The 23,676-nt window shown below is 44.0% G+C and overlaps 1 protein-coding gene across 14 annotated transcripts in view; it reads left to right on the top strand.

The window, feature by feature from the left end:
- The window catches only part of SLC20A2 (solute carrier family 20 member 2), a 106,681-nt gene that overhangs the window by 68,717 nt on the left and 14,288 nt on the right, over positions 1-23,676 (top strand). For 13 of the 14 annotated variants that reach the window (XM_059909592.1, XM_059909597.1, XM_059909591.1 and 10 more), the window contains 3 exons: positions 8,047-8,163; positions 12,389-12,592; positions 13,882-14,449. In XM_059909592.1, coding sequence (XP_059765575.1) covers positions 8,047-8,163; positions 12,389-12,592; positions 13,882-14,449 — 889 coding nt within the window. The remainder of the gene's footprint in view (positions 1-8,046; positions 8,164-12,388; positions 12,593-13,881; positions 14,450-23,676) is intronic. The other variant, XM_059909603.1, reaches the window with a different exon arrangement.

Genomic DNA, 23,676 nt, shown 5'->3' with positions numbered 1-23,676 from the left:
GGTTTTCTCAAGGCAGTTTTTCTCGGATTGTATAGCCATATCTAATTCTATGTTTGTGTACTTCACTCTTTCTGAATGATTCTGAACGCTGTGTAACCTTCTACTTTGGCATCTTCTCAGCGCTCAAAGCATGGCTCTTACAGCTTGAATGCTCGTGGTCCGGGCTTTCAGACTTTGGGTGAAGGGAGGGGGCGTGAAGCACCCCAGCGGCTCTAAGTTATCTGAAAAGCACAAGGCTGAACGTCATGGTGAGCTGGAGGGAGATGAAACCCTAGCCTCAGATGACAGTGGCCTGACGGCCCTTCGGGCTTGATCATTTACGGAGTATGAAGTGTGTTTGTCACAGACTGTTTTCATGATCCATAACAAAAAAACAGAGGCAGAGAAAAAGCAGTTGCATACCATGAAGTTGAAGTTCAGCCCACCCCAAGTCTGTGAATCTCACGAAGCTTCCACGTGGTGCTGGGCGGGCCCCAGAGCGCCAGGTGGGAAGTCAGCTGTAGCAGAGAGATGTCTCGTCCACCTGAGCCCTTGTTCTTAGTTCTCTGCAGGCTCTCAGAGCCCAGGGTAACGGAACAAAAAGCCTAGCAGCCGTCAATAGCCAGACACCTCCCGGGCTAGTGATTTAAGAGATTAAACAAATGAAGGCCGGGGTGCCTTTGTCGGACCGAGTCCTGGAAATGGGAATCGGTGTAAATGACGACCATTTAGTTCTGTTTCTGCATTTTTTTTTTCTAGTCTCTATTCTTCTCGCTCCTTGGTTCTCGGTCTGAATGTCAGAAGACCACAACTGTATGATTTTTATTAAAATTTGACTTTTTCCATACATAGCTATTTTTTCCATCACTTCTTTTTCTTTTTCTCATCCTTTGCTGTTTTATTGCAAATTTGCTAGAAGAATCAGATTACTAAGAGACTAAATTATTCTAGAGAAAATGAAACTAGATAACAGATGAGGCAACCAAGGATAATATAAATACTTCATAGAGAAGTTGTGAAAAATAAATAATAAATAAACGCTTTTATTGAGCTGAGTTTTACATGAATTAATCCTTTGCGTCCTCTGAACTCCACTGGGAAATTGGTAATGTTGCTAACGCCCCCTGACAGGCGGGCAGCAGGCACAGTGATGCTGACTGAGTGCCCAAGGTCATATAACTAGTCAGGTGCAGAAGCAGACTTGAAGTGGGCAGCCTGGTCCCGAGCCCCAGTTATTTGACATTCTTCTGACACACGATGGGGCAGGGGTAAGACACGCAGTATCTAGTGCCTGGTACCTAATGTCACTGTTAATTATGATCAGAATACACTCAGTCAGAAAAGGACTTTGCTAATATCTTGGCTCCTGGGGAGTGTTTATGGGATATTCAATAGGTGAGTCTAAATCCTATTTTTATTTAAACATCTAAGGTTAAAACTAGACATTAATTCCATCCTACGGTCATCTGTAGCTGTGGCGTCATATTTGGGGATAGGGTTGAGCTGGGAAGAATCACTTCCACAGTGACTTGGTCCTCTGCCCCTTTCAGAATTTGCCTACCTTTCTGCCTGTTGGAATTTATTCTTCCTAGTCCTTTTCTTCCTTAGAACGCTTCCATTCAACACATAGGCCCCAGAGATAAAAGGAAAGAATGAAAAGTTTGCTAACAAAAAAGAGTGGCAGCGTTCACCTTACCCCGTTTCAACTTTCAGAGATTCTGATAAGTAGCATTTTTCTAGATGGACGTGAATTCAGTGGGGACCCGTGGGCTGTTGAGTTACAGGGTTCTGGTTTGACTTCCTCTGTTCCTCCTCTCTAAGTTATTTTGAAGTTGTTTATATCTTGGGCCTAGTTTGATTTGTTTTACTTTGTGTTTGACATGACTTTTCTCAAAAGTCATCCCTCAGAAACTGAGTTGCACTTTAAAAGATGGTCTTTGCATTTTTGTCCTTTAAAAAATAATTTGCAAGAAGCAAAAATAACTTGAGGAAAATAAAGTACTCACTTGGGTTGGGTTAGATACAAGCCTGAAGTTTATTTTTAAGGAAAGTCTTCAGCTGTACAGGACCTGGTTTTTGTTCAGCATTTAAAGAACAAACGCTGAGGTTCATGGCACAACGGCTTCGAGGCGTCAGAGCAGATCAGCTAACGAAGGTTTCTAAGTCAAAGTGTGGTCCCTAGACCGGCAGCGTCAGCATCACGTGGACACTTGCCAAAATGCAGATTCTCAGGCTCAGCCCTAGACCCGATGAACCAGAAATGCAGCCCAGCAGTCTGTATTTACCAGGGAGACCCTGGGTGATCGGATGCGCGTGCATTTAGAGGACCCCTGCCCTAACCACCTCTTTATCATAACCTTTTACCGTAAACGCTGCTGTCTTACCACGGTTCTCATGTAAGGGGTGCTCCTCAAAATCTCTAGCTAGCGACCTTTGCTCACTCCTTACTAGCAGATGAATTCTCACACTTAACCAGGCCTGGTTTCTGGCTTCCCCAGAGTGCTCTGCACCTGAGATGGGGCTGCCTCCCCCTCCTCCTCCATCTTCCCTTCCTCCTCCTCCCCCCTCTCCACCTCCCCTTCTCCTCCAACTCTTCCATCCCCCTCTCCCTCTTCTCCCTCCCCTCCCCCTTCTCTTCCATCTCCTCCCCCCCACCTTCTCCTCCATCTCTTCTCCTCCCCCTCCCCCTCCTCCTCCATCTTCTCTTCCTCCTCCTCCCCCCTCCCTACATCTCCTCCCCCTCCCCCTCCTCCTCCCCCTTTTCCTCCCCCTCCTCCTCCTCCTCCATCTCTTCTCCTCCCCCTCCCCCTCCTCCTCCATCTTCTCTTCCTCCTCCTCCCCCCTCCCTACATCTCCTCCCCCTCCCCCTCCCCCTTCTCCTCCCCCTCCTCCTCCTCCTCCATCTCTTCTCCTCCCCCTCCTCCTCCTCCTCCATCTTCTCTTCCTCCTCCTCCCCCCTCCCTACATCTCCTCCTCCTCCCCCTCCCCCTTCTCCTCCCCCTCCCCTTCTCCTCCCCCTCCCCTTCTCCTCCCCCTCCCCCTCCCCCTTCTCCTCCATCTCCTCCTCCTCCAGTGGCAGCTCTTCTGGTCCAGCCGCAAGGGAACCAGAGCATCAGCCACCCCTCAGGTCCCCGCTGACTCAGGAGAAGGAGCTTTGTTCCCAGAGGACCTCTGTGTTCCGTGTTAGCTGTAGACAATGTTCCGGGCTGTAGAGAAGCTGGGCGTTGGAGCTGCAGTGATCCCCAGCCCTGGGCCCTGGGTGGGGAAGGCCTGGGCTGAGAAGAGTCTCCAGTTATCACTGAGAGCTTGATTCAGAAAAGAGTGATTTAAACTCACTTCCTTCTCAGAATTATTATAAATGAACGCTGGTTTGAGAAAGCTGGTACCATTTGCATAAAAAAAAAAATCCCAACTATAGGACAAATTAGGAAATAGCATTTTTGAATTTCAAAACAATGCTTCATTTTCTTAAAGTTGCCCCAGGATTCCTTTCACCCAGGGAGCTCCTCTAATGCTTGAACGTGTTGATCTAAAACAAAACAAAAACTAGAAACTTCATTTATCAGGGAAGGGAGGACTAGTAAAAAGTGATTCTACAAATGAGGCAAGACGTGTGTGTGTGTGTGTGCGTGTTACTGTGGAAAGATGTCCATAATATATTGTTATGTGAGAAATGAAGGCACAGAAGAATATATACAGTGTGATTTACATCTATTAAATTTAAGGAAAAGAAAAAAAAATTCTCACAAACACTCTGCACCATATGTTTATGTCTAGAAAATGCCTGAAAAGATACACATCAAATAGTTAACAGTGTTACTCTGGGAAGTGGGTTCAAGAAGGACAGAAAACGAGGAATTTTCACATTTGTACGTGATACAGTTTTATACAGCTGATATTTTTATTTTTTTTAATTTTTATTTTATATTGAAGTATAGTTGATTTACAATGCTATGCTAGTTTCAGGTGTACAGCAAAGTGATTCAGTTATACATATATATATCTATTCTTTTTCAGATTCTTTTGCCATATATGTTACTACAGAGTATTGAGTAGAGTTCCCTGTGCTATACAGTAGGTCCTTGATGATTATCTATGGCTGATATTTTTATAATCATATATTATTTATAAAATTAACCCCGAGAGAGAGAGAAGAGAGGGTGCAGGTGAGGCTGATGAGTAGTATAAGGGAACTAATATGGGCTAAAAAGCCTTACTGGTTTTATAGAAGCTTAATTTATTTTATTATATTCTAACAAAGATTGTTATATATGAAAAACAAGAGATGTAGCAAAGTAATAGTGACTCCAGAAGACCGTGTTTCTAAAAAGTTCTCTGCTTTTCCCCATGTCACTTGGATATCCTGATCTTCGGGGGATTTGGGAGAGAGTTGCAAGGATGCTTGTGGTTAGAGCTAAATCACTATTCATCATATCTTCACTGTTCAGAAGATGAAAGAGCTTGAGATGAAAGGCCATTTAGGGTCTGGAGTGAGGCCTGGGCTTGCGAGCACCCAGTGTGGGCTCCTGGCAGCCGTTCTTGGCCGCGGAGACCGGAGCAATTCAAGCCGTGCCCTACTTTGCCTTCCGCGGGGTGACGGCGCCGGGCCTCAGTGCCCTCTGGAGCGTTGTTACCGGAAAACAATTTGAGATCTTCGCAGGAAGGCTGCTCAGTGCAAAGTATTTTTGTCAAAAATTTTGATGTGAAAAGGTAAACCTTGAATTTTCAGAAGAAAAAAAGTTTTCCCCTGGAGGTACGTTGATTCAAAGGCTTTTCCGTGCTGGATTTTTGCATTTAATTGTTTTTTTATCCATGAAAGTTGATTTTATGTATTTAGTACAGTTTAGAGAAGCGTCCCATAACTGTCAGTCTGCATTTCTTATATGCAGGCTTTAAAAGTAAATCCTGGTGCGCTTTTTTTTTTCAAGTGTACAGTTTCAGGTGTCAGTTTTATATATATATGTATGTATGTATACACACACAAACACATATATTTTTTTTCAGGTTCTTTTACTGTAAGAGTTAACCTTATAGGTTATTTCAAAATATTGAGTATAGTTCCCTGTGCTATACAGTAGATCCTTATTTATATATTATAGTGTGTATATGTTAATCCCCAAACTCTGAATTTATCCCCCCACTTTCCCCTTTGTAACCATAAGTTTGTTTTCTGTGCCTGTGAGTCTGTTTCTGTTTTGTATGTACGTTAATCCTGTGCACTTCTGATGCTGTTAATTTACTAAATTGATATAATAATTTGGTAAGACCCAAATCCTGTCCCCGTTCTGTTCCTCTCTCCTCTCTTACTCACCACTGATGACTGCCCCCGCTTTCCTGGTTCCTTCGCTGTTCTTCGCACCCTTGGTTTTTCCCTCTGTCTCCCACCCCTTCCACTCTCAGTGATGTGTGGAGCCCCTGACCTCCCGTCCAGTTCTTGTGACTCAGAGGGTGGCTTCGGACCTTCTTGGCCACTTCCCAGGCCAAACCGATGGCGAAGGTGGTTGTGATGGTAAAGGTTCAAGGGTCAGGTGACATTGTGGCTTATTGTCTAAGAGAAGCATCAGAAGTCGTGTAGCCGGCCTCAGTTCCTCCCTTTCGGATGTGGGTCCTGACACCCTCCAGAACTCACGTGACCTCCGTGGAGAGCGTGGAGATGGGCCTGGAAGGCGCACGTAGAGCAGCCCTGCTCTGCCTTGTTGTGGGCTCTGCTCGGCAGGGAAGGAAGCAAACGGGGCCTGGGAGCAAACGTATTCACTCATTTAAATAGTCCTGTATCCAGCTCCCAAACTGCATCCCCTCCCCAGAGTACCAGAGCTCGCCTGTCTTAGATCAAGTTAACGCAGTGAAGCCAAAAGTAGCCCAAGTAACAATTTTATCATCAATGGAACCAGGAACCACCAAGGAAACCGTGAAACCTCTTCAAAAGCCAAGTATTTTTAAGCTGTAGTTGGTGTTGATGTCCGTTCATCAGTTTGATGTTGGTAATTAACAGTTACCTCTCAGTTCAGCAAGAAACAGCTTTGGAGCGGTCTTTTACCACATGCACCAGACACTGGCACGAAGACATGAAAGCAGAAGCAGGAAGCTGTGGCCATGAGCGCGGCCAGTGAGGTCAGCCCGAGTGGTTCTACAAGCAGCTCCAAGCCTCGGCTCCGAGGCCACAGCCGGGGCTGGAGCAGGGCTGCTAGGTGCCTCAGTACAGCCCTGCATGGGGCCACGTGCTTTCTGGTGTAACCAGGCGTTTGAGGGTGGAGTGGCCTGACCGCTGAGTGTCTCCTGCCGCCAGGGACCCCTCCACTGTACTAAGGCTGGGTGATCTTGGTTTTTTGTTTTTTATATTTATATGTTAATCCTGACTCTGCATTTAGAGTATTAACTACCTGTTCTCCCTCTTACCATTACCAAAATGTCTAATAATACCTTACCTGAGTAACTGTGAGTTGGTTTGTATGTATAGAATGGCTAACAGTGTAACTAACAAAGCCTGTATCATTAGAGATTTGTTTAATCTAAGAGCAGAGTTTTAAATAGTTCACTCCTTTCAAACTTCGAAAAAAAATTTAACAATTTACAAAAGTGTGTGCCCATTATAAATTTTCAAAGTTAACAGTACAAAAGTATATGTAGTGAAAAGGGAGAGCCCCCTCCAATTTCTCATCTCTCCACAGGAGTAACCACTGATTCTTTCCAGAACTTTTTCTGTCTATTCACACATATGGTAGGAGTGTATGTGTGGGGTTGTTTTCTCTTCTAAACATAAATTGGGTCATGCTACACACACCGTGATCCAGCTGGCCTTTCTTACTTAACTAGATCGCGGGCCTCTTTCCTCATGAGTACGTTTAGATCGACCTCATTTTTACGCTCTGCACCACACTGACTTCACGTTTCCATGGAATGATGCGTGTATCAGTCGTCTTGCAAATTCTTCCCATTACAAATAATGCTGTAGTGAGTGCTCCTGTGCCTGTATCTTTGTGCCTGTGCAAGGGTGCGCCTGTGCGGCCGGGAGAGCTGGGTTCTGGGACCCCACAGGGCTAGGAAGCCTGATGCTTCTCCACCCTCCATACTTTCACTGGCTGATGGAATGGCCGCTTCGTGTGCTGGACTGGATAGTAATGAAAAGTTTTTCTATGTTGTAATTCCATGAGTTGACACTTCAGAGAAGAGTTGAGTTTGAAAGTCAGTGTCCTTTTAAAAAACTTTTCTATCTAAGCTTTTATTTTATTTTATTTTTAACAGTAGAAAGGGTTGATTTATGCATATGGAGCCCTTCGCAGAAAAGACACGAACACGCAAAGAAGCAGTTAGACTTTGGGACTTATATACCATTTTGACAAAGGGTGATAAATTATGGAAAGTGACGAGGAAATACAGGGAGGAAACAGAACAGAACGGTTATTTTAGCAAGGTCTGTTTGTGCAGACTTATCTTGGTATTGGTGCCTTGTCTCCAGTGGTGAGGGTCACTTTGCTCCTCCTGGAACAAGGAAGGCGCGTTTCTCACAAGGAATTTATGCCCTGCTTTCAGGCACTTACGAAGGGCGCAGCAGACTCTTCCTGTGTCTGCTGTTTCTCAATTTAAGCTGACGTTAAAAAAGGTTTGTGTGTGTGGTCTGAGCGTCATGTCCATTTAAAGCCGGGCTGCTGACTATTGAGAAACCAAAGAGGCAGCTGCCAGCCTTGCTGTGCCCGCTGCAGCCCTGGGCTTCGCGCTGCCCGCGTCTTCGGGCACTAGGAGGGAAGACGGACCCTTTGTTACCCCTGTTTGTCCACTCAGGAATGTAGATATTGAGATAATACTGTAAATGGGTTTATTCCCAACTTAATATGCCGTTTGTGCCAAGTTGGTCGATTTTTAATAATTAGGTTACTTACTGATTTAACCACATATTCGCAAAGCTGTGTGTCTTAAACACACAGCTTTGTACCCCGGAACGCCTAGGACATCTTTTTTGGTTGAGAGTTTTATTAAACACGGAATCCAGGTGGTTCGTTTCAGGTTTGGGGAGTGGCAGGTATGTGGACGTGTTGCCCAACGTTTGAGAAGTATCCCCTTTATCCCCAGTGCTGGGCCTGGTCCTTCCCATGTGGGCGATCGTGCTCATCTCCTTCGGGGTCGCGCTGCTGTTCGCCCTCTTCGTGTGGCTCTTTGTGTGTCCGTGGATGCGGAGAAAGATAGCAGGTAAGGGCTTTGCTGTTCTTCTGATCTGCAAGAGTACTCTGACTGCTGAGCCCTCGCTGTCATCCACGGTGAAACCGACTGACAGAGGGAACACACACCGAGATCAGGCCAGTCCTTGGCTCGTGGCTCCTGATGGCTTTCTGGCTCAAACTTTTCCTTGGTAACTTGGGACCCAGGTGAGAGTGAGGTCCTAGTTGCCATGGCTAATGGAAGGTAACTGCCCGATGAGAAACATTAGATTATACAGATCAACACCACAGTCAGATAGCACTTCCCTCCCTCAAGAATGGCTAAAGGTAGAAAGACTAGATTACAAGTGTGATAACTGGAATTCTCATATATTTATGGTGAAATAAAAACTGGTACAGCCATGGGGGAAGTTAGTTGAGCAGTTTCCTATAAGTTTAAGCAAACATTTACCATGTGGCCCATTAATTCCACTCTTAGGTATTTATCCAAGAGAAATAAAAAGACTTGTACACAAATTGGTCAGCCATACTAGCCAAAAAATGGAAACAACCCACATGCTCATTAACAAGTGAATGGATAACCAAATTATGGTCTATTCATACAATAGAAGACGCATTAGCAACGAAGAGAACTACCGGGAGAAGCCAGACACAAAGGAGTACATACTGCATGATTCCAGGGAACAGTAATCCACAGCGGTAGAAACCACTGGTTGCTGGAGACCGACTGCCAAGGGGCACAAGGGACAAGAGGGAACTTTAGGGACAGGAGGGGACTTTGCAGGGTCAGGAGGGGACTTTGCAGGGACAGGAGGGAACTTGAGGGACAGGAGGCACTTTGCAGGACTCTGTTAACTGGGGAGTAGTTACAGGCTGTAGTCATTTGTCACAGGACATCTACCTGTACATTTAAAATGTATAAATTTCACTGTATGGAAATTATACCTCAGTGAAAGCAATAAAAAAAAAAAAGAAGAAGACTGTGGCTTAGAAAATTGCAGGAGGTATTTTCCTATCAGTGGCAACATGATTGAATTCTAAGTCTGGAGGCCACACAGAGCCTTTTACAGGGCTCTCAAGAAGAGAAGTATTTACTTTTGGCCTCAGAATGTACCTTACAATCGCACGTTCATACGGATATATCTGAATTTGAGAAACCCACATTTCAAAGAAGAACAAAACAAATGAGGAGACATACCATGCTCATGAACGCAAAGACTCAATACCGGAAAGATGTCAGTTCGTCTCAAATCTATACATTTAACACAATTTAAATAAAAATCCCAGCAGGATATTTTGTAGATTTAGACAAGTCACTTTAAAAATTTATATGGAAAGGGAAAGGAACTGGAATAGCCAAAGCAATTTTGGAAAAGAGTAAAGTTGAAAGGCCTGTACTGCTTGGCCTTAAGAGCTACTATAAAGCTACAGGAAAGTGTGAAATTGGTGAAGAGAGACACCTAGATTAACAGAACAGAGTAGAGTCCAGAAACAGAGCCACAAATATATATGGCCAAATGATTTTTGACAAAATACAAAGTCAGTTCAATGGAGTAAGAATAGTCCTTACAATAAATGGTATTGGAACAGTTGGATATTGAATGCCAAAAAGAGAACCTTGACCTAAGTCTTACACCTTGTAAAAATTAACTCAAGATGCATCATAGATAAAAATGTAAAATAGAAAACTATAAAACTTTTAGGACAAAAAAGGGAAAACTTTTGAGACCTTTGGTAAAGCAAAGAGTTTTTAGATATGATACCAAAAACAGTTCATAAAAGAAGTTGGTAAATTGCTCTTCATCAAAATTAGAAACTATTGCTCTGTGAGAAACACTATTAAGAGAATTTAAAAAGACAAGTTACAGACCGGGAGAAAGTGTTTGCAGACTTGTGTTCAGAATATATAAAGAAATCTCAGAAGACAACCTGGTTAAAAATGAGGAAAAGTTTGAACAGACACTTTACCAAAGAAGATATATGAATGGCAAATAAGTCCATGAAAAGCTGCTCAACATCAAAAATGCAGATTAAAATCACGAGATATCACCACACACCTATTTTAATGGCTTTTTTTTTTTAAAAAAAGGACAGTGCTAAGTGCTGATGAGACTGAGAAGCAGCTGGAATGCTCGTGTACTCCTGGTGGGAATGCAAAATGGTGCAGCCTCTCAGGAAAGCAGTTTGGTGGTTTCTTATAAGGTTAAATATACACTTACCCACTCCTAGGTATTTACCCTAGAGAAATGCAAATTTAAATTCACACAAAAGCCTGGATATGAATGTTTATGGCAGCTTTATTTGCCATCACCAAAAACTAGAAGCAGCTTGGATTATCCACAGAACGAATAAACAAGCACGTATTTATGTAAATAAATACATCCATGTATTAGAACACTACTTGGCAGTGAAGAAGAGTGAGCTACTGAAACCTGCAACAACTTGGATGAACCTCAGATGCATTAATCATGCCAGGTCAGAGAAGCCAGCCTCAAAAGCTCGTGTCTTATGGTTCCATTTATATGACATGTGGAAAGGACAAAACTGTAGAGACAGAGAGCAGATCAGTGGTTGTCACAGGCTAGGGATGGGCAGAGGGGCTGATGGAACCCTTCCCTGTCCTGATTGTGGATTGTCTGTAGGAATCTAGACATTTGTGAGACTCAAGATTCTACACACGCAGACAGAGCCAATTTACTGCATGTAAAATTTAAAACTAATAATAAAAAAACTACATTAACGCATACAACTTGAAACTAAGTAGTGAAGCCACATTGATGACAGATTGATAACCAGCTGCTGCTTCCCCTTCTGTGTGGCCCTTCCCACTCTAGGCTGAGAACGAGCCCCCCTTAAACATCCTGCTTGGCTGACTTAACCCCATGGGAAGTGATAAACTATACTTAAATGCTCTGATGTCTAAAGGCTTTTTCTTATAGCTGAACCTTAATGGGAAATGGACCATAAAATCTTTTCTTCCACATTTAGGCTATAATGTTACAGCAGGAAACTGACATCACTACCCATTCTGGCTTCCCAGGAGATTTTTTGGTCAATGCCATGTATTTTGACATTTCAGTATATATGTGTCTTTTTCTATTAATTTAAGTACAGACTGTGGTTAAGGGCGTGGACAGAGAGTAAACCGACTGCATTTTGCTACCTATGTGACCTTCGGCAAATGACTTAATCTCTCCGGGCCTCAGTTTGCTGTTTATAAAGGAGAGAAAATAATAATACCTGTTTCATGTGTTAACAGGTTTTTTGGGGAATTCCCTGGCGGTCCAGTGGTTAGGACTCCGCACTTCCATTGCAGGGGGGCACGGGTTCGATCCCTGGTTGGGGAACTGAGATCCCACAAGCCGCGCAGCGCGGCCAAAAAAAAAGGTGTTTTTAAAAAATTGTTATTATAATCTTTACAAACGTTATCTTTTCTCATCTAGATTGTAAGCAACTTGAGGTCAGAGATCTGTATGCACACTTTTTTGTTCCTTGCAGTACATAACAAATTTAGTTTTTAAAAAATCTATCTTGTATCTGACTATCTAGGTAAGTATAGAAATAGTGGTGATGTTGTGCTCAGCAGAGGAACCGAGAATGTCTCCATTTCAGCTGGGTAGGTAAGAGCTCAGACATCCGCTCAGGTGAGGAAGCAAGGTCATAAATCACCAGCACCACACACCAGATTTGATTAAAAAGAATGCTCTCCAGCTTCAAACTGCTTTTTAAAAATCCCTGGTTTCTTTTGAAAGTAAAGGATTTTTAAAAGTAAGTAGAATCTCTCTGTTCCTTTTGAGGAAAATGATTTACTTGTTTCCTAAGATTTGGTGACCTGAAGAAATCTGAGAGCAGTCATTTATTGAACAGAAGAAAACCAAGCAGACTATAACAGTATCTTTGAAGACAAAAAGGATAAACATTTCAGGGATTCTGAGGTTAGTTTAAGAAAATAGAAGGCCAGTCTAGATGGTTGTAGAATTTACAGAATGTTTACCTTGGGAATCAGTCTAATCCTGTCTTTTTTGTTGGTCTTGGATGAGATAACTCAGGCCTAAGCCTCCGTCTTTCCCTCCATAGCTGAGTTTTCTAGCCTGTGTTTCCCAGATGATTGAACTCTCCACTTTATTTTGTCTAACTTTTTTCTTCATTCCCAAAGTAAGTATGTAAGTAACAAGATAAATATTTATTTTTATATTCATTTGTCAGTAACAAGAATTCTCTGACAAAATTTTCAGTTATGACTCTATTTTCTTTAGGCAAATTACAAAAAGAAAGTGCTTTATCGCGAGTCTCTGATGAAAGCCTCAACAAAATTCCGGAAGCGGAGTCCCCAGTATTTAAAGAGCTACCGGGTGCCAGGGCTCACGACGACAGCACCGTCCCCCTCACCGGGTCGGCCGCGGAGCCGTCCGGGGCCTCAGAAAGCACGACAGGGGGACACCACCCCCGCGTACCGTACGGTAAGACCCCCGGGGGCTGGCGTGGCGCTGGGCCTGCCGGCCTGCGTGTGGCACTGAGGCTCCAGTGCACACAAGTGTCCCCTGGTTTCTGCTTTGAGAAAAGCCAGGTGCTAAAAAGGCCTCAGGGACCAGGCAGTCGCAGAGCAGGCTTACTCGTGTCCTGTGATTTTCCTCCAAGAGCCATTTACCTACAGTCTCCCAGCGGCGCCCAGACCCCCTGTACCACCCCTCTGAGTGCCTCACCTGCATCTTCCATGTGCAGTCGCCTAACTGCTGGAGATCGGAAGGTCGGTTTATCCAGCTTAATACGAACGCCTTCCTCCGGGAAGACTCAGAGCGAAAGCTGACATTGGAACGGGAGGGGGTCCCACTAGAGAATCACAGAAACCATCAGGACCATCCTGGGGGGGCGTCCTTTGTCCCACAGCATCTGTGGACAGTTATGGGCAGGCACCAGTGTCTGCCTGGCCCGCCGCCCTGCAGGGGCGCTGGCACCGATTTCCAGGCCGCGTTTGGGACTTGGCCAAAGAAGGCAAACAAACTCTGCCCACTGATCTGACAGATCCGCCTTTGACTGTCCAGACTGGCCTTTTTTTTTTTTAATTGAAGTATAGTTGATTTACAATGTTGTGCTAATTTCTGCTCTACAGCAAAGTGATTCAGTTATACATATATATACATTCTTTTTTTAAAATATTCTTTTCCATTATGGTTTATCACAGGATATTGAATATTGTTCCCTGTGCTGTACAGTAGGACCTTGTTTTTTATCCATTCTCTATGTAATAGCTTACATCTGCTAACCCCAGCCTCCCACTCCATCCCTCCCCCAGCCCCTCCCCCTTGGCAACCACCAGTCTGTTCTCTGTGTCTGTGATTCTGTTTCTGTTTCATAGATGAGTCCATTTGTGTCATATTTTTAGGGGCACCTACAGCGTGTATCTCACAGGGATCTGGGTTGGGTCCCTCTTGTACGAAGTTTTTTGTAAAATGAGCTCCTTACAGGGAATCCTCCTTTTACTGCTTCCTAGAAAAGGAGAGAGTGCTACAGCGATTTCTGGAAGACACATTTTAAGAGACCGTAATAACATCATTTTTAAACTACCCTATTATTAGTTTTACTTACCCCTTGTTGTATGTTTCCCAGTTTCCCTTTTTATTTGAACCATACTGCAGGGCCTTCATAGTCAAGTTAGATAATGGAGCACGTGGGAAAAAGCAAAAGCACCCGCCACCCCGCCTTCCCCAGATGACCTCGGCTCTCAGTCTGTCCCCTTGTCCCCCTGCAGGCCGGGCGCTGTCCATGACGCACGGCGCCAAGTCGCCCGTGTCTAACGGGACCTTCGGCTTCGACGGCTCGGCGCGCAGCGACAGCCACGTGTACCACACGGTGCACAAGGACTCGGGGCTCTACAAGGACCTGCTGCACCGCATCCGCGATGAGCGGCCGGCGCCGGACGGGGCCCCGCGGCTGCTGCGGCGCAACAACAGCTACACGTGCTACACGGCGGCCATCTGCGGGCTGCCCGGCCTGGCCACGCGCCGCAGCGACGCGCCCGCGCCCGAGGACAGCGAGAAGCTGGTGGCCGACGCCGTGGCCTACTCCCGCCGCCGGCTGCGCTACGACAGCTACTCCAGCTACTGCAACGCCGTGGCCGAGGCCGAGATCGAGGCCGAGGAGGGCGGCGTGGAGGTGCGCCTGGCCACCCCGCTGGCCGAGCCCGATCCGCCGCGCGACGACGCGGCGGACGACGAGAAGGAGGAGAAGGACTCGGCCGAGGTCCACCTGCTCTTCCACTTCCTGCAGGTCCTCACCGCCTGCTTCGGCTCCTTCGCGCACGGCGGCAACGACGTGAGGTCAGTGCCCAGGGCGCGCGGGCGGACAGGGCGGGGGGGAGGCGCACGGCAGACACACGGCCACCCTGGAACCTCGCGGGTCTGCACTGCCCGGGTCCACCGACATGGGCTTTTCCCCCGCAAGTGTAGCACCCGCATCTGTGAAGACGCATGGATCTTTAAATGAACTAGGTGTGGGGGAAGGTTTGTGTTGGATCGGAGATCACAACACGGGGAATCAGAAGACGTGGCGTTTGAGCCCTGACTCTGCCCACGCCGTTCCAGCTTCCTGCCCTGCCTGAGTCATTCATCAGTTCCTTTTGGTTTTGGGGCAGAGAGAGCAGTACCCGGATTTCCGCCCAGTTGTTCAAGGGTCACCTGTGAATAAGTAGCTCCTGTAGTGTGCCAGACGGTGACATGCATTAAAGGGAAGAGAAGAGTAGAAAGCGGGGTGGGACCCCTGGGGGGCTGCCGTGTTGGACGGCTGCTCGGGTCAGGGGGGGCTCGCCGAGTGACACCTGCAGGGGCTGAGGGCGCAGCCGTGCGCTCGTCTGTAGGAGAACATTCCGGAAGAGGGAACAGCAGGTGCGAGGGCCCGAGGCAGGACATGCCTGGGGGGGTGTTCCAGGAAGAGCCACAAGCAAGAGCATGGAGACGCTCAGGTCGGCGGGTTGTGGAAGCCCCGAATGTGTAGTCTCTACACCCTTCTCACTGGCTGGGCAGCTCCGGACCAGTCACTGAATTTCCCAAAGCCTCAGTGTCCCAATCTGTGAAGTGGGAGTAAAGCTAGTACCAACCACATGGGATTTCTGTGAAGATGAAGTGAGATGCTTTATATAACAAGCTCAAGACAGTGCTCTCCCATAATCAGTATCCCTACATTTTCACTCTTACTATTATTATAGTTATCACACAGGCTAATGTTTCTGTCCAAATCAGGAAAACATGCCATTGTTGCTTTCTTTTTTTTTTTTTTGCTCAGTTATATGACTCCGTTTTACACTGTCTACCCACGTGCAACAGCGTTTCTGTTCTTTTTAAAAGAAGTCTTTCTGCCAGAGAAGAGGCCTGGACATCTTACGTTCTGCTCAGTGTCGTCTAGGGGTCGCCATGTTATTTTATTGGGGGCACCATGTTCTGTCTCCTCTTAATGCCCTCCCCCACCAACCCACTTACTCCTCCTTATCCACAAATTCTTTATTGAAAGCCTGGTACTGTCAAAGTGTTATGAATTGGGTCCCTGTCCTTTAGGAGTTTAAATTCCAGTTAAGGAGACAAGAAAGACATACACATAGAAAAGTAACAGTACACCCCAAAACAGCATTTAAAGGCCAGAGGAAGAGTCTAGGCGGTAGCTGCTATAGGTGACCAGAGTTTAGAGCAACTGTTTGCAGTTTGGGGGCTGCTTTTGAGGCTTTTGAGCAGGGATATGGTCTGATGAAAGCAAGGTTTTAGAAATAATAGTGTGATGTGAAGAGCGGGCTTCTGTTCATTCAGGAAGAAGTTATCAAGTCTGTACCAGGGCTTAGAACTGAACCACTTGTAACTTACCCTAACCCTCCTCAGAGCGGTCCTTTGCAGTCCTAAGTGGTATCCTTCAAAGACAGGGAATCTGAAACTCAGCTGTGTGACTTTCTTGCCCAGAGTCACACAGCTGGAGAGAAGCGGACTTGGGAGCTGGCTCTTTGTGACTCAGTCTGCAGAGTGGAGGGTGGGCTGAGAGCTACAGAGGCTGTTGAAAGCCCACAGGGAGCCTGGAAGTTGTCACTCTACCCTAACAACAGGAGAAAACTGAATGGACTGAAAAATCAACAGTTCTTCTTGGATCCAGAAAAGAGAGGAGGACACAGGACAAACCACTGCCCCCAAGATTGGAGGGACAGACAGATGCAGGGAGCCCTGGAAGAGTGACTCAGGAGTGGAAGCTGCCATGGGAACCAGGGAAACCTGGACTGGGATGATGGACCCTGGAGGCTCAGGGGGGACAAGTAGAGAGTTAGAGGCTCCAGGGGACCCATGGTAGGGGGACCCCATGATATTGTGAGTTTTACGTCCAAGAGCTGTACCAGGTCCTCACAGTGAATATCGGGGAAGAGAAATCCCCTCCTGCTCCTGTCGGGGGAGGGAAAGCATTTGACAGAAGAGAGCAACTGTGTGCTTAACCAGGCCTGCTCCCAGGGGAAACCAGGTCACCAGAGCCCAGCCTGCAGGGGGATTACCACAGCCTAACTGACCTGGGGAGGGGAAGTACACTCCAGACTTCCCTCACCTTCCACTTGGGTGAAGGGCAGCACCCACCTCCAGCCATCCTGTCCCACTTAAGGAGGAAGCAAAAACTGAGAAACACTTGTGAAGTTCACTGTCCAGAAGGACAGGCTCACTGAGAGACCGAGACCTCATCAAAGGACTACAGAAGGCTTCTCCATCCCCAGACCTACCACCACATCACTAAAGGCCTATTTACAGCAGTTCCTTCTACCCAGGACATCATGTCTGGTTATCAAGAAAAATTTACAAGGCATACCAAAAGGCAAAAAACACAATTTGAAGAGACAGAGCAAAATTCAGAACCAGACATGGCTGGGATGTTGGAATTATCAGACGAGGAATTTAAAACAGCTACGATTCATATGCTGAGGTCTCTAATGGATAAAGTAGGCATCCATTAGATGAGCAAGGTAAGCAGAGAGAAGGAAATCCTAAGAAAGAACCAAAAAGAATACTGGAGATCAAAAACACTGTAACAGAAGTGAAGAATGCCTTTGATGGGCTCATTAGTAGACCGGACACGGCTGAGGAAAGAGTCTCTGAGCTTGAGGATATGTCAATAAAATCCTCAAAAAGCAAAGAGAACAGAGATTGAAAAAATACAGAACAGAATATCCAGACTATCCAGTGGAACAACTACAAAAGGTGTAGCATATGCATAAAGAGAAGACCAGAAGGAGAAGAAAGAGAGAAAGGAACACATGAGATATTTGACTGAGTCACAACAGTGACTGAGAGTTTCTCTAAATTAATGTCAGACACCAAACCACAGATCCAGGAAGCTCAGAGAACACCAAGCAGGATAAATACCAAAAAAAGTACACCTAGGCACATCATATTCAAACTTCAGAAAATCAAAGATAAAGAAAAAAAACCTGAAAGGAGCCATAGGAAAAAAAACTACCTTACATATAGAGGAACAAAGATAAAAATTATATCTGACTTCCGCTCAACCCTGCAATCAAGAAGAGAGTGGAGTGAAATAAGTTAAGTGTTGAGGGAAAATCCCACCAACCTAGAATTGTGCAGCCTGTGAAGTTATCCTTCAAAAGTGAAATGAAGACTTCAGAAGAAATAAAGACTTTCTCAGACAAACAATAATTGAGGGAATTTGTTGAAAGTTGACCTGCCTTGCAAGAAATGTTAAAAGGAATTCGTTAGAGAGAAGGAAAATCATGTGTGTCAGAAACTCAGATCTACATAAAATAAGGAAGGGCGTTGAAGAAGGATTAAGTGATGGTAAAAAACCTTAAATTTTTCTTACTGTTAACTGAGTTAACAGATAAGACTTGGTTCAGAACAATAATACCAACAATGTATTCAATTATATACGTTTATGTATATATTATATACATATATACACATACATAGTTTAATATATAAACACATCTTAACAAATTTTTTTTTTTTGGCTGCTTTGGGTCTTCGTTGCTGCACGCGGACTTTCTGTAGTTGCGGCGAGCGGGGGCTACTCCCGTTGCGGTGCACGGGCTTCTCATTACGGTGGCTTCTCTTGTTGTGGAGCATGGGCTCTAGGCATGCGGGCTTCAGTAGTTGCAGCACACGGGCTTCAGTAGTTGTGGCTCGTGGGCTCTAGAGTGCAGGCTCAGGAGTTGTGGCGCATGGGCTTAGTCGCTCCGTTGCATGTGGGATCTTCCCAGACCAGGGATCGAACCTGTATGCCCTGCATTGGCAGGCGGATTCTTAACCACTGCGCCACCAGGGAAGTCCCAACAAATTTTTAAAAATAGAAATGATACAATGTCTGCTCTCAGGCCACACTTGAATTCAAACTCTGTGTGTGTGTGTGTGTGTGTGTGTGTGTGTGTGTGTGCGCGCGCTTATATATGCCTATGTTAGATGAAATGAATGACAGCAATGATACAAGGGATGGGAGGGAGGAACTAGGACTTTTTTTTAATTTTAAGGTAACTGCACTACCTGTAAAGTGGTATAGTTTTCTGTGAAAGTGAATTTGGATTAACTCTAAGTGTATATTGCAAACTCTAGGGCAACCACAAAAAACGTTTGCAAAAGAAGTATAGCCAATATGCTAAGAAAGGAGAGAAAATGGAATCATATAAAATGCTCAATTAAAACAACGAAAGGCAGGACTTCCCTGGTGGCCCAGTGGTTAAGACTCCATGCTCCCAATACAGGGGGCCCGGGTTCAATCCCTGATCAGGGAACTAGATCCCACATGCTGCAACTAAAGATCCTGCATGCCGCAACTAAGACCTGGCGCAGCCAAATAAATAAATGATTATTTTTTAAAAAGTGGCTGACAAAAATAGGAACAAAGAACAAGGGCAACAAATAGAAAATACTAACAGAGCTGGTAGATATTAATCCAACTATATCAGTAATCAGTTTGAATTTCAGTGGTCTGAATGCACCAATTAAAAGACAGAGATTGTCAGAGTGGATCAAAAAATAAGACCCAACTCTATGTTGTCTACAAGAAATCCACTTTAAATATAAAGATGCATATAGGTTAAAAGTAAATGGAAGGAGGAAAATATAGCATGCTAACACTAATAAAAAGAAAGTAGGAATAACTGTATTAATTTCAGACAGAGCAGACATGTACAGATCCAGCAAGCAAAAAATCAGTAAGGACATAGTTGAGCTCAACAAACCATCAGTCCACTGCACATAACTTATATCTGTAGACTACTTCATCCAAAAACAGCAGACTTTACATTCTTCTCAAGCTCACATGGATCATTCAGCAAGATAGGCCACGTTCTGGGCCATAAAACAAACACCTTAACACATTTAAAAGAGTAGAACTAATACAGTGTGTGCTCTCAGACTACAATGGAATTAAACTAGAAATCAATAACAGAAAGGTAACTGGAAAATCCCAAAATATGTGAAGATTAAACAACACACTTCTAAATAACACTTGGATCAAAGAAGGAATATCAAGAGGAATTTTAAAATATTTGAACTAAATGAAAATGAAAGCACATCAAAATTTGTGGGAAGCAGCAAAAACAGTGCTTAGAAGAAAATTTATAGCATTGAATTCATATATTAGGAAAGAAGAAAGATATGAAATCAGTAAATAATAAATAATAATAATAATATAAATAATAATAAAATCAATCTAAGTTTCCAGCCTAGAAAAATAGGAAAAGAAGAGCAAATTAAATCCAAAGTAAGCAGAAGTAAAGAAATAATAAGAATTAGAGCAGAAATAAATGAAATTGAAGTCAGGAAGCTAATAGAGAAAATCAATGAAACAAAAAGCTGGTTCTTTGAAAATATTAATGAAGTTGATAAGCTTCTAGCCAGGCTAACTAAGAGAAAAAGAGAGAACACAAATTACTAATATCAGAAAGGGAAGAGGGACATCACTATAGATCCTATGGACATTAAAAGGATAATACTACAAAATACTATAAAAGCAATACTATGAATAACCAATTTGATAACCTAGGTGAAATGGACCAATTCCTTGAAAGACAGAACTGCCCAAACTCACACAAGAAGAAATAGACTATCTGATAGGCCTATATCTATTAAGGAAATTGAATCAATAATTAATAACCTTTCAAAACAGAAAGCACCAGGCCCAGATAGGTTCACTGATGAATTCCACCAAATATCTAAGGAAGAAATTATACTTGTCTATACATTTCTTTCAGAGGATAGAAGCAAAAGGAATACTTCCTAACTCTTTCTGTAAGGCCAGCATTACCCTAGTACCAAAACCAGTGAAAGACATTATAAGAAAACTATAGACCTGTATTTCTTATGAACTTCGCTGAAGAAAAAACTCAACAAACTATTAGCAAATTGAATCCAACAATGTATAAAGAGAATTATCCAGCATGACCAAGTGAGCTTTCTCTGAGGTATGCAAGACTGGTTCAACATTCGAAAATTAGTTAATGTAATCCATCATGTCAATAGGCTAAAAAGAAAAAGTCACATGATCATATCAATAGATGCAGAAGAAAGCATTTAACAAAATCCAATACCTATTCGTGATAAAAACTGTCAGTAAACTAGGAATAGAGGGGAACTCCTCAACTTGATAAAAAATACAAAAAAACTACAGCTAATATCATACTTAATGGTGAGAAACTCAAAGCTTTTCCACTAAGATCAGGAACAAGGCATAGATGTCCCCTTTCAGCACTGCTTTTCAAAACTGTACTGAAAGTTCTAGCTAATGCACTAGGACAAGAAAGGGAAATAAACGTATACAGATTAGGAAAGAAGAAATAAAACTGTCTTTGTTTGAAGATGACATGACCATCTATGTAGAAAATCTGAAAGAACTGACCAAAAAAAAAAACTCCTGGAACTAATAAGCAATTACAACAAGGATGCAGGATACAAGGTTAATATACAAAAATCAATCACTTCCTACATATTAGCAGAGAACAGGTGGAGTTTGAAATTAAAAAACACAATAGTACCATGTACACTGGCACCTTGAAATACTTAGGGATAAATCTAACAAAATGTGTACAGGATCTATATGCGGAAAACTGTAAAACTGATGGATGAAATCAAAGAATGGAATAAATGGAGAGATTTTCCATGTTCAAGGATAAGAAGACTCAGTATTGCCAAGATGTCAGTTCTTCACATCTTGATCTATAGATTCAATGCAATCCCAGTCAAAACCTCAGAAAGTTATTTTATGGATACTGATAAACTGATTCTAAAATTTATATGGAGAGGCAAAAAACCCAGAATAGCCAACGCAAAATTGAAGGAGAACAAACTTGAAGGACTGATACTACCCGACTTCAAGCTTGCTAGTAAAGCTGCAGTAACAAGACAGCACGGTACTGGTGAAAGAATAGACAGATAAATCAATGAAACAGAATAGAGAGCCCAGAAATAGACCCACATAAATATGACAGTCAACTGATCTGACAACACCAAGTGCTGGCAAGGATGGGAAGCAACAGGAACTCTCATTCATTTCTGGTGAGAATACAAATGGCACAGCTGCTTTGGAAGACAGTGGGACAGTTTCTTACAAAACTAAACATACTCTTATTATACCATCCAGTAGTCGTGCTCCTTGGTATTTATCTTAATAAGCTTATATCCACACACAAACCTGTACATGGATGTTTATAGCAGCTTTACTCAAAATTGCCAAAACATAGAAGCAACCAAGATGTCCTTCAATAGGTGGATTGATAAAAACTGGTACATTTACACAAATGCTATTCAGCACTAAAAAGAAATGAGCTATCAAGCCATGAAATTACATGCAGGAACCTTAAATGCATATTACTGAATGAAAGAAGCCAATATGAAAAGCTGCGTACTGTATGATTCCAACTATATGACTTTCTGGAAAAGGCAGAACTATGGAGACAGATCAGGGGTTGGGGTGGGGAGGAGGGATGAATAGGTAGAGCACAGAGGATTTTTAGGGCAGTGAAAATTCTCTGTATGATACCCTAATGATGGATACATGTCATTTATTATACATTTGTCTAAACCCATAGAATGTACAACACCAAGAGTGAACGCTACTGTAAACTATGGGCTTCAGATGATTCTGATGTGTCAGTGTGGGTTCATCGGTTGTAACAGATGTTCAGCTCTGGTGGGATGTTGATGATGGGGGGGCTATGCATGTGTGGACCAGAGGGTATATGGGAAATCTCTGTACCTTCCCCTCAGTTTTGCTATGAATCTTAAACTTCTCTAAAGAAATAAAGTCTTAATTTAAAAAAGAAAAAAAGCTGTGGCATCCCCCCCAAAAAGTCAGTGCATGCCTGCCAAGAGCCTGAGTGATGATAGGGGGTCTGGGGGGAGGGGTAAGCACCTGAGTGAGTCCTAAGCTCACATCCCAGTTCTGCTTCCTGCTAGTGACATGACTTTGGCATCAGTTTTCTCATCAGTAAAATGGGAGTGACAATAGCCAGTTTAAGGGGTGGGCCTGAGAACTAATGATTAGCAGTAATGTTTGTGATCCCATAGTGGGGAGGCTGGCACAGCTGCCCCAAATTGGTAGCTAATGTTAGTAGCTGTGCTGGCAGTGAAAATGGAAAGAAATAGAGAAAGAAAGGAAGAAAAAAAAGAACTTGTGTCCACTTCTTGTGATTTTTCAGTACTTCAAAAAAATTAGGGACTTCCCTGGTGGCGCAGTGGTTAAGAATCCACCTGCCAATGCAGGGGACACGGGTTCGAGCCCTGGTCTGGGAAGATCCCACATGCCGCAGAGCAACTAAGCCCTTGCGCCACAACTACTGAGCCTGCGCCCTACGGCCCGCGAGCCACAACTACTGAGCCTGCATGCCACGACTACTAAAGCCCGTGCGCCCTAGAGCCCACATGCCGCAGCTACTGAAGCCTGTGCGCCTAGAGCCCATGCTCCGCAACAAGGGAAGCCACCGCAATGAGAAGCCCGCACACTGCAACAAAAAGTAGCCCCTGCTCACCACAACTAGGGAAAGCCCGTGCACAGCAACGAAGACCCAACACAGCCACACACACACAAAAAAATTAACAAATCACACAACCATTAAGATGGCTACTCTAAAAACAAAATAAGTGTTGGCAAGGATGTGAGAAATTGGAACTCTCGTGCACTGTTGGTGGGAATGTAAAATGGTGTAACCACTGTGGAAAAGTCTGAAGATTCCTCAAAAAATTAAAAATAGAATTACCATATGACCCAGCAATCCCACTACTGGGCATATACCCAAAAGAATGGAAAGCAGGGTCTCAAAGAGACATTTTCACACCCATGTTCACAGCAGCACTATTCACAATAGCCAAGACATGGAGGCAACCCCAGTGTCCATCAACAGATGAATGGCTAAACAAGATATGGTGTGTGTGTGTGTGTGTGTATGTATACGCGCGCGCGCACACACACACACACACACTGGAATATTCCACCTTAAAAAGGACGGAAATTCTGTTATATGCTACAACATGGATGAATCTTGAAGGCATTATGCTAAGTGAAATAAACTAGCCACAAAAAGACA

The sequence above is a fragment of the Balaenoptera ricei genome, chromosome 21, assembly GCF_028023285.1.
Source record: "Balaenoptera ricei isolate mBalRic1 chromosome 21, mBalRic1.hap2, whole genome shotgun sequence".
Taxonomy (NCBI): Eukaryota; Metazoa; Chordata; class Mammalia; order Artiodactyla; family Balaenopteridae; genus Balaenoptera; species Balaenoptera ricei.
The sequence above is the reverse complement of the archived record's forward strand: the minus strand, read 5'-3'. Positions and strand labels throughout refer to the sequence as shown.